At 44.1% G+C, this 14,664-nt stretch overlaps 1 protein-coding gene across 1 annotated transcript in view; it reads right to left on the bottom strand.

Annotated features, from left to right (window-relative positions):
* Window positions 1-1,486: 1,486 nt before the first annotated feature.
* The window catches only part of LOC147596588 (E3 ubiquitin-protein ligase RNF38-like), a 254,090-nt gene continuing 240,912 nt past the window's right edge, over window positions 1,487-14,664 (bottom strand). The window contains exons 9-12 of the mRNA XM_086769690.1: window positions 11,881-11,965; window positions 10,275-10,396; window positions 9,037-9,136; window positions 1,487-1,543 (exon numbers count right to left, since the gene is read on the bottom strand). Coding sequence (XP_086625816.1) covers window positions 1,487-1,543; window positions 9,037-9,136; window positions 10,275-10,396; window positions 11,881-11,965 — 364 coding nt within the window. The remainder of the gene's footprint in view (window positions 1,544-9,036; window positions 9,137-10,274; window positions 10,397-11,880; window positions 11,966-14,664) is intronic.

The raw sequence follows: 14,664 nt of genomic DNA, 5'->3' as shown, positions 1-14,664 counted from the left end.
GTTAGTGCACACACAAAATTAAGCTAAAAAAAGTCTTTGGAGTTCCAATCACACAGAATCACAGAATCACAGAATTATCAAGATTGGAAAAGACCTAAAAGATCATCCAGTCCAACCATCACCAATACTTCTCAGCTAAATCATATCCCTCAACACAACATCCAAACGTTTCTTGAACACCCCCATGGTCGGTGACTCCACTACCTCCCTGGGCAGTGCATTCCAGTCCCTGACTACCCTTTCCGAGAAGTAATATTTCCTAATGTCCAGCCTGAATCTCCCCTGGCGCAGCTTGAAACCATTGCCTCTAGTTCTATCACTGTCTACATGAGAGAAAAGGCCGACCCCTAGCTCACTACAACCTCCCTTCAGGAAGTTATAGAGAGCTATAAGGTCTCCCCTGAGCCTCCTCTTCTCCAGACTGAACAATCCCAGCTCCCTCAGCCGCTCCTCATAAGGCCTGTGCTCCAGACCCCTCACCAGCTTCGTAGCCCTCCTCTGAACGCGTTCCAGGGCCTCAATGTCTTTCTTGCAGTGAGGGGCCCAAAACTGAACACAGTACTCGAGGTGCGGCCTCACCAGTGCCGAGTACAGGGGGACAATTACCTCCCTGCTCCTGCTAGTAACACTGTTTTTGATGCAAGCCAGGATGCCGTTGGCCTTCTTGGCCACCCGGGCACACTGTCGGCTCATGCTCAGCCGAGCATCAATCAGTACCCCCAGGTCCGTTTCCTCCACACAGTCCTCCAGCCACTCCGTCCCAAGCCTATAGCGCTGCCTGGGGTTGTTGTGGCCGAAGTGCAGGACTCGGCATTTGGTCTTGTTGAACCTCATCCCATTGGCTTCAGCCCAGCTCTCCAGCCTGTCCAGATCCCTCTGTAGGGCCTCGCTACCCCCAGGCAGATCCACACTCCCAGCCAATTTGGTGTCATCTGCGAACTTACTGAGGGTGCACTCAATGCCCTCATCCAGATCATCAATAAAGATATTGAAGAGGACAGGCCCCAGCACCGACCCCTGGGGAACACCACTTGTGACCGGTAGCCAGCTGGATTTAACTCCATTCACCACCACTCTCTGAGCCCGGCCCTCCAGCCAGCTCCTTACCCAGCCAAGAGTGTACCCATCCAAGCCATGGGCTGCCAGCTTCTGCAGGAGAATACCGTGGGAGACAGTGTCAAAGGCTTTGCTGAAGTCTAGGTAGACCACATCAACAGCCTTTCCCTCATCCAGCAGATGGGTCACTTGATCATAAAAGGAGATCAGGTTGGTCAAACAGGACCTAACGCAGTTAGTATAGCAATCCCACAACTGTGAAAACAAAGTATATGCTTTATAATCAAGTTGCACAGTGCAAAGAAATGTCCATTGACCCTTCTGTGTAAAGGGAATGCTAGAAGCCACATGGGTAAATTCAATGGATAGTTCGTATATACACATGACCAGGAACACCCAAACCGGATTTATGCTCTTAGATTAGTCATTCTTAATCACGATGCACTTCTGAAGCATCAGCTCTGCAAATTGGACATGTACGATTTGCCTGTAAAACCAGAAATAAAAGTAAGTTTAATGCACTAACAAATACACTCATTAAGGTAACAGTGTCTGCAACCCAGAAACAAAATTAAATTGCCACTTGCAGTGATTAAGAGTACCTAAAAGGGACAAAAAAACAAAAAACAAAAAACAAAACCCAGCATGTACCTGTTTTCTCTTACTTTAGATTATGTGAAAATGACCTAAAAGTTTTGTAAACTCAAAAGAAAAATACAGTGGGCAGAGAAACCCACCATCACTAGAGAAGCAGATAGAAGTGATAGAAGTGGAAAAAAGTGCCCTATATTAGGACATCCTAATCTTACTAGCTCTTTGTCATGAATCACAGCTTTTTAGACTCTCACTACCCTGTTATCTCAGCAGAAGAGCAGTAGTCTATCATGCAAGCTTGGCCCAAGTTTGAAAGCTGAGCCAGGGGCAGGGGAAAGAGAAGAATTTTCAGTAACAGACACAACACACAATCTGACTAAACAACTACAAAGCTGAACATGCATAAAAGGTTTAAGTTTAGCCCTTCAGCTAAAAACTTGTTGAGAATACATCAATTAATAAAATAATTCATGTTGGAATGATCCTCAGGAGGTCTCCAGTCCAGTCTCCTGCTCAAAGCTTGGTCAGCTGTAAGGTCAGACCACATTATTCAGGGCTCTCTCCCATTAGATCCTAAAAATATCCAGAACTGAGGTTGCACAGCATCTCTGGACCCTCGTTCAACTATTTGTTCTTGTGTATTTAATGAAATTTAATTCCCTTTTTTTTTAACATAACTGGTGTAAAGATTAATTAGGTGCGTGTAATGCATCATAGGCTGCAATGTGTATCCTCTCTTAACCTAATATTCCTACAGGTAAGCTAACTTTCTGTAACATAAGAGTGGCACGATGAACTGAACTTATCATAAGAAACATTAAATAGAAATTTTCTAGCTGAAGTGAACCACATTTAGAAGAAAAGGATTTACAGCCTGAGTCTTCAGGGTGAATACAGGTCATGTTTTCAAGTTTTTCTTTGGAACTATGACTAAATCCTGCTTTAAAAAAAAATTTCTCATTTATTCCTTTGACTCAAGGAGTTAGGATAACAATAAACAACCAGATATTGTAAACATGATGAAACTGAGAGTTGAAAAGACTGACAAACAAAAAGGACAATCTCTCTGTTGTCAATCTTGTCCCATTCACTGTTTAATCTCTCTTTCATGAGTCTTCAGCCTTATTTAACATAGATTTTCTTCTCACTGTAGTCTAATATTGTCGTAGTTCAGCCCCAATCGGGACCAGACTACACAGTCTCTCTCTCACTCCCCCCACCCTCCAAGAGAATAGGAGGAGATGATATAAGAAAAACGGCTCAAGGTTTGAGATAAGGACGGGGAGAAATCCTTAAAGTTACCGTCACGGGCAAAACAGACTCGACTTGGGGAAAACTATTCATTTATTACTAAAACTAGCAGGAGAATGAGACAGGGAACAAGATAACCTCCCCCCACCCCTCCCTCTTCCCAGGCTTAACATTATCTCTACTACCTCCCCTCCCAAGCGACACAGGGGGGAAGAGGGAATGGGGGTTGTGGTCAGTTCATCCATCACGCGTTGTTTTACGCCACTGCTTCATCGTCAGGGGAAGAACTCCTCACATTCCTCCTCTGCTCCATTGTGTGGTCCCACCCATACACCACAGTCCTTCATGAAACTGCTCCGGCGTGGGTCATCTCTTCCACGGGGTGCAGTCCCTCCAGAACGGCTGTCCCAGCGGGCCCTCCACAGGCCACAGCGTCCTTCAGGCATCCACCTGCCCTGGTGTGGGGTCTTCCACAGGCTGCAGGTGAATCTCTGCTCCTCCGTGGACCTCCATGGACTGCAGGGGGACAACTTGCTCCACCATGGTCATCAGCACAGGCTGCAGGGGAATCTTGGCCAGGAGCCCCATTACTACTCCCTCTCCTTCTTCACTGACCTTGGCGTCTGCAGCTGTTCCTCTCACAAGAAAAGTTCTTCACAACAGGCAGAGAGACACCTCTCAGAATCTCTTCACATCATCCAGCTCATCTCCTCTCCACTTCTTGCAGCCGGGTCGGGTCGAGTCGGGCCCAGTTGGCCCGCTGGTGAGAGGCCAGAGGGTGAGGCCTGCAAGGCCCATGAGGCCCATGCCTCCCCCTCTCTGCTCCTGCTCAGCTGCTTCACATCTTCTCTACTTTTCTTTCTGTTTTCCCCTTCTTAAATATGTTATCGCAGAGGCGTTACCAGGGAACATTCTGCTACCAATTGGCTCGGCCTTGGTCAGCAGTGGGTCCGCCCTAGGCCAGGCCGAGTCCACTGAACAAAGGGGAGCAACTTCTAGCAGTTTTCTACCGAAGCTACCACCTTAGGCCCCCCCCTCACTAAACAAAACCAGAACACAAATATATAGACACATAATTAAGTATAAAATAAGTTCTCCCCTGACTATCTCATATTGCTTGAAAAAGTGTTTCTATGTAGGGTTTTATAAATATAGGACAGTCAAAAGTCCAAATATGTAGATAAGTCAAAGTTTGCTTTGATGCCTTCTATTGTTGCATCACCAGCTTGTAATGGAATAGTAATTTTTACTAAAATTTACTAATGATAATGTGTTCCCTTGCACAGTTTATCAACATGGGATATGACTTTTAAAATGTACAAGTTATTTTACCCTACTCCCTAAACACAGTTTAAAACTTTGTGTTGGCATAGTGTAACTGTACTCCCTTTAGTCTCAGATGACACAAATCTTTAAATTAAAGAGAAACCTGCCTAGTTGATATTGTTATGCTTATGTTTTTTTTCTAAATCAATCATCCTTTAGCCAATACTAGTGTTAAAAGTCAGCAATTTCTAAGCTTGATTAGAAGCATCAGCACAAAATTGTATCACAAATGCTACAGTTAACTTCAGATTACTAAAAAAAAATAATGACTCAAAACTATTTTTTCCCCATTTTACTGATCTCTAAGGGCTATCTTTACTACCCTTTGATTGCCAATTGAAAGTGCTTAATGTGACATAAGAACTGCCATACTGAGTCCGATTGAAGCTTCATTTAACCAAATACACTGAACAGTGACTGATAGCAGGTGCATAAGAAAGAGCATACATGATATTTCCCTGATACATTCTCCTACCTTCCAGAAGTCTGTGAGTCAAGTACTTTTTGAGCCAGATGCAATGTCTTTGCACCAACAACTCTGAGAAGAATTATTTTTTAAAAAATTTATCAACCTTCACAGAATTCCAGCATCTACCATGTCATGGAGTGCACGACACCCAATGGTCCTAGTTCTCATTTCAGAAGAGGGAGCAAGCTATTGTTCCTTGTTTACATCCTCTCTATGCCACACACAGAATCAAAGAATCATAGAATATCTTCAGTTGGAAGGGATCCATAAGGATCATTGAGTCCAACTCCCTGCTCCTCGCAGTACTACCTAAAACTAAACTGTATGAATAAGAGCATCGTCCAGACGCTCCTTGAACGCTGACAGGCTTGGTGCTGTGACCACTTCCCTGGGGAGCCTGTTTCAGTGACCGACCACCCTCTCAGTGAATAACCTTTTCCTAAGGTCCAATCTGATGCCCTGATGCAGCTTCATTCCATTTCCTCGTGTCCTTGAGACATCAGCATCTCCCTCTCCGCTGCCCTCCTTGAGGAAGTTGTAGACTGCAATGAGGTCACCTATCAGCCTTTTCTTCTCTAAGCTGAATAAACCAAGTGACCTCAGCCACTCCTCATAAGTCTTGCCCTTGAGGCCTTTCACCATCTTGGTTACCCTCCTCTGGACACACTCTAATAGTTTGATGTCCTTCTTATATTGAGGCACCCAAAACTGCACACAGTACATGAGGTGGGGCTGCACCAGTGCAGTGTAGAGTGGGACAATCACATCCCTCAAGTGGCTAGCTATGCTGTGATTGATGCACCCAAGGACACTGTTGGCTCATATTCAACCTGCCATCCACTCAAACCCCCAGATCTCTTTCCATGGGGCTTCTCTCCAGCCTCTCGTCCCGCAATTTGTACATATAACCAGGATTACCCCATCCCAGGTAGAGAATCTGGCACTTACTGCTCTTGACATGACTAAGCTTTATGCAATATATGGTTTAACAAGTACAGTATGTAAACATGGTTCACCCTTGCCCCAGACCACAGACGTGAGTAGCAGGGGACTGGAAAATATTCTATACTGACACTCGCATATATGTTATTTCGAGTTAGTTGAAAATCACTATATAAAACTGTCTAAATAAATATCTGTGAATGTTAGCATGGTTTAAAAAATATTTTTCAAGCTAGAACAACTAGATGTTTACAGTCATCTTGTTGATTCTTGTGGAAGCAGGGACAGGTAGCCTGGGAGGAATAGAGAGGCTGTGCGAGCGGCCAGGGATCAGGTAAAGCAGGCTAAAGCCCTGACAGAATTGTATTTTCCCCCTCTACTCTACTCAAAAGCAACAAGAAAGGCTTCTATAGGTATGTCGGGTACAAAAGGATGTACAGGGAGAATGTATGCCCCCTCCGGAAGGAAATGGATGACCTGGTTACCCAGGACATGGAGAAGGCTGAGATGCTCCATGACTTTTTTGCCTCAGTCTTCACCGATAAGGGCTCTTGTCCCGCCACCCAAACTGTGGAAGGCACAAGCAGGGACTGGGAGAATTAAGAACTGCCCAATGTAGCAGAAGAGCAGGTTCGGGATCATCTGAGGAACCTGAAGGTGCACAAGTCCATGGGACCTGATGAGATCCATCCGTGGGTCCTGAGGGAACTGGCGGATGAAGTTGCCAAGCCACTGGCCATTGTATTTGAGAAGTCATGGTGGTCTGATGAGGTCCCTGATGACTGGAAGAGAGGGAACATAACCCCCATTTTTAAAAAGGGGAACAAGGAAGACCTGGGCAACTACAGGCCGGTCAGCCTCACCTCTGTGCCTGGCAAGGTCATGGAGCAGATTCTCCTGGAAACCATGCTAAGGCACATGGAGAACAAGGAGGTGGTTGGTGACAGCCAACATGGCTTCACCAAGGGCAGATCGTGCCTGACCAATTTGGTGACCTTCTATGACGCGGTGACAGCATCGGTGGACAAGGGACGAGCAACGGACATCATCTACCTGGACTTGTGCAAGGCATTTGACACTGTCCCGCATGACATCCTTCTCTCTGAACTGGAGAGACATGGGTTTGATGGACGGACCACTCGGTGGATAAGGAATTGGCTGGATGGCCGCACTCAGAGAGTGGTGGTCAACGGCTCAGTGTCCAAGCGGAGACAGGTCACGAGTGGCATTCCTCAGGGGTCTGTGTTGGGCCTGGCCCTGTTCAACATCTTTGTTGGCGACATGGACAGTGGGATAGAGTGCACCCTCAGGAAGTTTGCCGATGACACCAAGCTGTGTGGTGCCGTCGACACGCTGGAGGGGAGGGATGCCATCCAGAGGGACCTTGACAGGCTGGAGAGGTGGGCCCGTGCCAACCTCATGAAGTTCAACCAGGCCAAGTGCAAGGTCCTGCACCTGGGTCATGGCAATCCCAAGCACAAATATAGGCTGGGCGGAGAATGGATCAAGAGCAGCCCTGAGGAGAAGGACTTGGGAGTGATGGTGGATGAAAAGCTCAACATGAGCAGGCAATGCACCCTTGCGGCCCAGAAGGCTAACCGCATCCTGGGCTGCATCAAGGGGAGCGTGGCCAGCAGGTCGAGGGAGGTGATTCTCCCCCTCTACTCTGCCCTGGTGAGACCCCACCTGGAGTCCTGTGTCCAGTTCTGGAGCCCCCAACATCAGAAGGACATGGACCAGTTGGAGAAGGTCCACAGGAGGGCCACAAAGATGATCAGAGGGCTGGAGCACCTCTCCTATGAGGACAGGCTGAGAGAGTTGGGGCTGTTCAGCCTGGAGAAGAGGAGGCTCCAGGGAGACCTGATAGCGGTCTTCCAGTACCTCAAGGGGGCCTACAGGAAAGATGGGGAGAAACTGTTCAGTAGGGCCTGATGTGACAGGACTAGGGGTAATGGTTTCAAAATAGTGGGAGGTAGATTTAGATTAGATATTGGGAAAAAATTTTTTACACTGAGGGTTGTAGAGCACTGTAACAGGTTGCCCAGAGAGGTGGTGGATGTCTCCTCCCTGGAAATATTCAAGGCCAGGTTGGATGAGGCTCTGAGCAACCTGGTGTAGTCGGGGATGTCCTTGCTCCTTGCAGGGGGATTGTAGTAGATGACCTTTGAAGGTCCCTTCCAACCCTAACCATTCTATGATTCTATGATTCTCAGATATATTCTCCTACAATATTCTGAACCCAGGCATATATTTCATCCAAATAAGTTCTACTAAAAAAAAAAAAGAGCAATGTTGTGGAAACATTTACATCAGTCCTACATTCTGTAAAAACCTCTGAATATATTGGTTACTCTAACTCAAAGTTATTTTCATATTTCTTTTTTTAAAAAATCCTATCATTATTCATTATGTTTCATTAGCCAAAAAACAAATCCAGCCAATATCAAATCCAATACCTTACTTTATGCACAGGATATTCTACTGTATGCATGAGGCAGTCATTTCCTTGAGTTTATAAAGCCTAGAAATGATAGGACTTTATCCAAGTCAAAAATGTATATTCTCTATAGGTATACATTTATCAGCAGAGCATGAGATTTTTTTTTATTTTTAAAATATATCTTAAAATAATGTAACATAAGATTGCATCTATAATTCTCTAGGAAATGTTTGATGTGCTTCTTTCACATAGGACTGTGGAATATTTTATATTGCAACACAGACTACAGACAGATTAAAGTAAATCTGAATATAATTTTTTTCAGAAAGTGAGACAGGAAAGGAATGAATACTTTATTAGCAGTAGGTCTGGCACAGCTTGTACAGATGTCTCCCTATATATCATCTTCTAAACTGTATTCCTATTCTTCTCACCTTCTGTACCACTGCTGTTCTATCTGTCAACTTATTGCACTGTCCTCCAGCTAGGTCACCCTGTCAACTTGTTTTGAAATAATATTTTATAGCATGCATAAAATAATAATTTAATGCTAAGTCTTTTTTAAAAAAAATCTCAATCATACCATATACTTATAAAAATAGATACTTTTTTATTTGCCCCAAGAATTCAAATTCATAGTGATATGAGAGATTCTACCAGTGAAGATCACTCTCCTCATATTCCTTGTAAAATAACCCTATTCCAATTATTATTACAAAGAAATATCTTTTGTTATTATTACAAATATATATCTTTTGTTAATCACTAAAAAAGAATATTTCTATAGTGGAAGGACACAACAGAAAGAAGATAATTTCAGCTTGTGCCCTTTTTTGTTACTTCAGAGCCTAAATATTAAAAACAAGAAACAAGAGACAAAATGCAGTAGAAAAATGAAGAAAAAATGAAACTGCAAACTAGGACATGATAAATTACATCCAACACAGATTTTATTTACCTTAAGCCATTTATCAACACACTTGGCATGAAACTCGTGGTTACAGGGTAAGACTCTAAGTAGCTGCCTTGCCTCAAAGTCACACATACACACTACACACCTAAAAAAAAAAGACAGCAAATATCTATAAAGTTTCCCATTTAATAACAATAATTTATATTCTATAGGCAACTTATAAGGTGTGCCTGCAAAAGGTTTTTTTTAAAACCACTGGAGTATTTACAGTGATCAAACTTTTGTGGGTATAGATCTCTAGTGGACCAGTGTAAAATGAGAATTGCTTTTGTTTTGTTCACCATGGTTTCAAATCCCAAAGCAGACAAGGGCTCACACTCATACCCATGGGAGTTCACTGGCCCAAGCAGTAGATAGATTGTATTGCCATAATTCAAAATACTGGAGTTCATGCCTACTGATATAAACAGGTAGTGCAAATCCTATAGCATATTTCTTTCAATTTTAACTTTAATTTTAGCTATACTAAAAAAAAAAACAAACCAGAAAACTTGCTTTGAGTATTTCTCAAAGCCATAATTGATTAAAAATCACACACATTTTTACTATGAAAAATTTCTCCTTAAATTACATCTATATTCTGTTCTACATGTTTTATAAACACATTTCTTCCCCAGGGACATAGTTAACTTAAGTTATCTGGTACTTTTCTTTTTCTTATTCCCTACTATGTTAAAAACAACATTGAAGATTGTTCTAAGTAGAAGATCAGAGAAAAAAACTCTTCTGTTCAATTTCAAACACTTGACAGCACTGTATATCACTTTCATTGCCTCCCACCTGCAGCTCATTTCTCTGCTATGTAAATATTTCAAACAGAATTAGTCATAAAAATAAGAAAATATAACTGTAAAACTCAAAGACTGTCAAAAGCTCTTCCAGAGGTACTTGAAATTTTAGTAATTGCAAAATATTTCAGTATAGGCTGAATTCCAAGTTGATGACGGCCATTTAATATCTAATATGCCAAATAAAAATTTGGAAAAGTTTTAAAAAATACTGAATAACTAAATTTGAACATCTAATTGAAATGAGACTATGCAGAATTTTAAAGCCAAGATAAATGATATCTGATTTGAAAAAATGGTTTAAGAAAATTTATCTTTTTTATTTGAGTACTTTTAGAGCACTTATGTTGCAGTATTTGCCTAGTTGAGGCTGCAGCCTAAAGGAATGGAAACGTAGTGATGTAAATTATGTAAATTTGAGATAGATGTACTTACAACGTCTGCTCCGATTGATGATTGCTTGGATTGAACCTGTAAGATGGAAGCTGTTCAATGTCTGCCTTTGTCAGTCCTCGAGGTTTGGCTTCTCCTAGACGTTCTGCCAAATTCAGCAGTGCCTACAAAACAAGGAATTTGGACTTTTAAACATTCATTGCTCAAACAAGCTCCAGCTCTACCAGAAGTGATTTCTTCTGCCATGTCACTATTCTACCAGGTAGCACAACCCACCTCTCCGTCAAAACACATTTAGTCTTGCTTCTCTCTCTCTCCAACTGCAAGCGCTATGGAAAGATGTCTTTCAAAGTTTGATCATTAATGAACCCTTCTGAACTACATAAGATAGTATCTTTAGGATTTTCAAATATCCAAGACCTAACTGTCAATCACTCCTGCAGCTATATTCACAGCTTGATACATGTTTTGCTTTGGAAGTGAACCCCCTTCCCCCATCTCCCACACAGTAGCATGAGTAACCAGAAGAAAATGTTGACAAACTTGCTTTCTAGGAATATGCAATGAGCCTAGCTCTATGTGGCCAAGAGTTTAAAGGGACAACTTTTGACTCCCATTCCACTTCTTGGGCTAGCTGAATTGAGACACAGAGATTTTATGCTGAACCTTTGGAAACAAAGGCATGACATTAAACTGAATAGAGACACTTTCTGATTAAATTTTGCACTTGTTCATACAGGTAGAACACTGTAACTAAGTGCTCTTCATGTAAATAATTTCTACTCCCTCAGAGGGGCTTCAGAAAAGTATCAGTATCAACTTGATAGAGAACTGAAGCACAGAAATTAAGAGATTTGATGAAAGATGCAAAGAGTACAGATACTCAAATAGCCCAAAACCTGGAGCCCAACATGTCAGCTACAATATGATGCTTCTTTTAACTAGCACAAGCAGCATTATAGGAGAGCTTGTCATTACACTGTAAATGCTATGCAACTGCTTAAATACACAGCTCTGAGCAGAAGCAAGGAGAAATAAATACATGAGGAGGGGTAGGAGGCAGCTGAGGTTTTCTGAACAGAATCTGATGGGAATCCAACAGCCTGAGAAGCAGCAAGGACAAGAGCTGGGATCAGCCCTTAATAATGTAAGACATCACTGACATTTTATTGCAAAATATGTGACTTGCTGTACTCTCCTTATTGTCAAGAGAAAATATAGATTAAGAGATTTTGCCAACATCACATTTACCTGAAATCATCCTAGAATGTTAACACTAATCTGTAAAGTTAGTAAGGCACATAAAAAGCACTAAGCTATAGCATATTCAAAAGAACAGGATATTTATGCTCGATATTTAAAAATCAAGCAAAATGCGAAAAGAAGAGTCACATCTACAATGGAAAGTTGAGGAATTTAACCATCATAAATCTGAAATGATAGATTCTGGGGAAAGGCAATAGTTACAAAATAAGAGTGTTTCTAACATCCAGTGTTAGAAACTAATATGAAAAAATGTTTTTAGATTCTGTCTTCATAAACATTACATTTATTTAATCCCTTTTTGTCTTTGAAAAGCAAAAGATCATTTAAGTTGATGTATTGAGTTAACCTCTGCTCCTCGTGAATTTGTATTTCACACACCAACCTCGTAGTTTTCCACCTCTCCATCTTCCACGTCCAACTCAAAACTGAAAGCTGGTCCAACTGCAGGTGGCACTGGAAGCACTGATCTGCTAGACGAACAAACAACAGTAAGACTCAACATCTTCCTGAAGGAAAGTATGCAAACATACGGGAGAGGTAAAGTTATGTTATTGATCCTTCTTAAATCAACAAATTCTAAGAATCAGTAAAAAGATTAAATTTGAAATTAAGAATTAAAATTCAAAGTTAAGGAGTCAAGGAAAGCTAATTGTGCCACTTTTTGATACTCTCTGTATTGCATTTTTAAATTGCTTGTATATTGCTATGACAACTCATACTTTGTTGTAGTTCAGCCCCAATCGGGACCAGACTACGCAGTCTTTCTCTAGCTTCCCCCACCCTCTGAGAGAATAGGAGGAGATGATATAAGAAAAACGGCTCGAGGTTTGAGATAAGGACGGGGAGAAATCCTTAAAGTTACCGTCACGGGCAAAACAATTCATTTATTTCTAAAATTAGCAGGAGAATGAGACAGGGAACAAGATAACCTCCCCCCACCCCTCCCTCTTCCCAGGCTTAACATTATCTATACTACTTCCCCTCCCGAGCGGCACGGGGGGGAAAAGGGAATGGGGGTTATGGTCAGTTCATCACGCGTTGTTTTACGCCGCTGTATCATCGTCGGGGGAAGAACTCCTCACATTCCTCCTCTGCTCCAGCGTGGGGTCCCTCCCACGGGCCACAGTCCTTCGTGAAACTGCTCTGGTGTGGGTCATCTCTTCCACGGGGTGCAGTCCCTCTAGAACAGCTGTCCCAGTGGGCCCTCCACGGGCCACAGCCTCCTTCAGGCCTCCACCTGCTCCAGAGTGGGGTTCTCCACAGGCTCCAGGTGGATCTCTGCCCCTCCGTGGACCTCCATGGGCTGCAGGGGGACAACCTGCTCCACCATGGTCTTCACCACAGGCTGCAGGGGAATCTTGGCCAGGAGCCGCGTTACTCCTCCCCCTCCTTCTTCACTGACCTTGGCGTCTGCAGCCGTTCCTCACAACAGGCTGGCAGACACCTCTCAGGATCCTTTTTACATCTTATTCACTTCTCATCTCCTCTCCACTTCTTGCAGACAGGCCGGGCCGAGTTGGGCCCAGTCAGCTGCCCAGCGGGAGGCCAGAGGGTGAGGCCTGGAAGGCCCATAAGGCTCGCGCCTCCCCCTCTCTGCCCCCCGCTCAGCTGCTTCACATCTTCTCCCCTTTTTTTTTCTGTTTTCCCCTACTTAAATACGTTATCGCAGAGGCGTTATCACGGGACATTCTGCTACCAATCGGCTCGACCTTGGCCAGCAGCGGATCCGCCCTAGGCCCGGCCGAGTCCATTGAACAAAGGGGAGCAACTTCTAGCAGTTTCCTACAGAAGCTACCACCTTAGGCCCCCCCTCACTAACAAAACCAGAACATTCCACCTCTCGCCTCTGCGAATTACGTATTTAAGTATTATAAGTAAATTACACACACATCAACGGAAGAAAAAGAATTCCCCGCGCCAAAATCAAAATAATATCCTCACAACACCAATAGTGGGTAGACAATTAACAAACAATTCACCACTTATCCCTTCACCACAATCAGAACATAAATTCCCCCATAATCATTTTGCTCTTTTATCGAGTTCAATCCCTGTTTTGCCCGTTACCGCTCCCAATTAAATTCAGTCCTTATCTCAAATTCCTCGAGCCCCACGTTGGGCGCCAAAATAACTGTCGTAGTTCAGCCCCAATCGGGACCAGACTACGCAGTCTCTCTCTCGCTCCCCCCACCCTCTGAGAGAATAGGAGGAGATGATATAAGAAAAACAGCTCGAGGTTTGAGATAAGGACGGGGAGAAATTCTTAAAGTTACCGTCACGGGCAAAACAGACTCGACTTGGGGAAAACTATTCATTTATTTCTAAAACTAGCAGGAGAATGAGACAGGGAACAAGATAACCTCCCCCCACCCCTCCCTCTTCCCAAGCTTAACATTATCTATACTACCTCCCCTCCCGAGCGGCACGGGAGGGGAAAAAGGGAATGGGGGTCACGGTCAGTTCATCACGCGTTGTTTTACGCCGCTGTATCATCGTCGGGGGAAGAACTCCTCGCATTCTTCCTCTGCTCCAGCGTGGGGTCCCTCCCACGGGCCACAGTCCTTCATGGAACTGCTCTGGCGTGGGTCATCTCTTCCACGGGGTGCAGTCCCTCTAGAACAGCTGTCCCAGCAGGCCCTCCATGGGCCACAGCCTCCTTCAGGCCTCCATCTCCCCCGGTGTGGGGTCCTCCACGGGCTGCAGGTGGATCTCTGCCCCTCCGTGGACTTCCATGGGCTGCAGGGGGACAACCTGCTCCACCATGGTCTTCACCACAGGCTGCAGAGGAATATTGGCCAGGAGCCATATTACTCCTCCCCCTCCTTCTTCACTGACCTTGGCGTCTGCAGCCGTTCCTCACAACAGGCTGGCAGACGCCTCTCAGGATCCTTTTTACATCTCATTCACTTCTCATCTCCTCTCCACTTCTTGCAGACAGGCCGGGCCGAGTTGGGCCCAGTCGGCTGCCCAGCGGGAGGCCAGAGGGTGAGGCCTGCAAGGCCCACAAGGCTCGCGCCTCCCCCTCTCTGCCCCCCGCTCAGCTGCTTCACATCTTCTCCCCTTTTTTTTTCTGTTTTCCCCTACTTAAATACGTTATCGCAGAGGCGTTATCACGGGACATTCTGCTACCAATTGGCTCGGCCTTGGCCAGCAGCATATCCGCCCT

Source organism: Chlamydotis macqueenii, chromosome W, assembly GCF_036417535.1.
Source record: "Chlamydotis macqueenii isolate bChlMac1 chromosome W, bChlMac1.mat, whole genome shotgun sequence".
In the NCBI taxonomy this organism is placed as follows: Eukaryota; Metazoa; Chordata; class Aves; order Otidiformes; family Otididae; genus Chlamydotis; species Chlamydotis macqueenii.
This window is presented reverse-complemented; position numbering and strand designations above follow the sequence as displayed.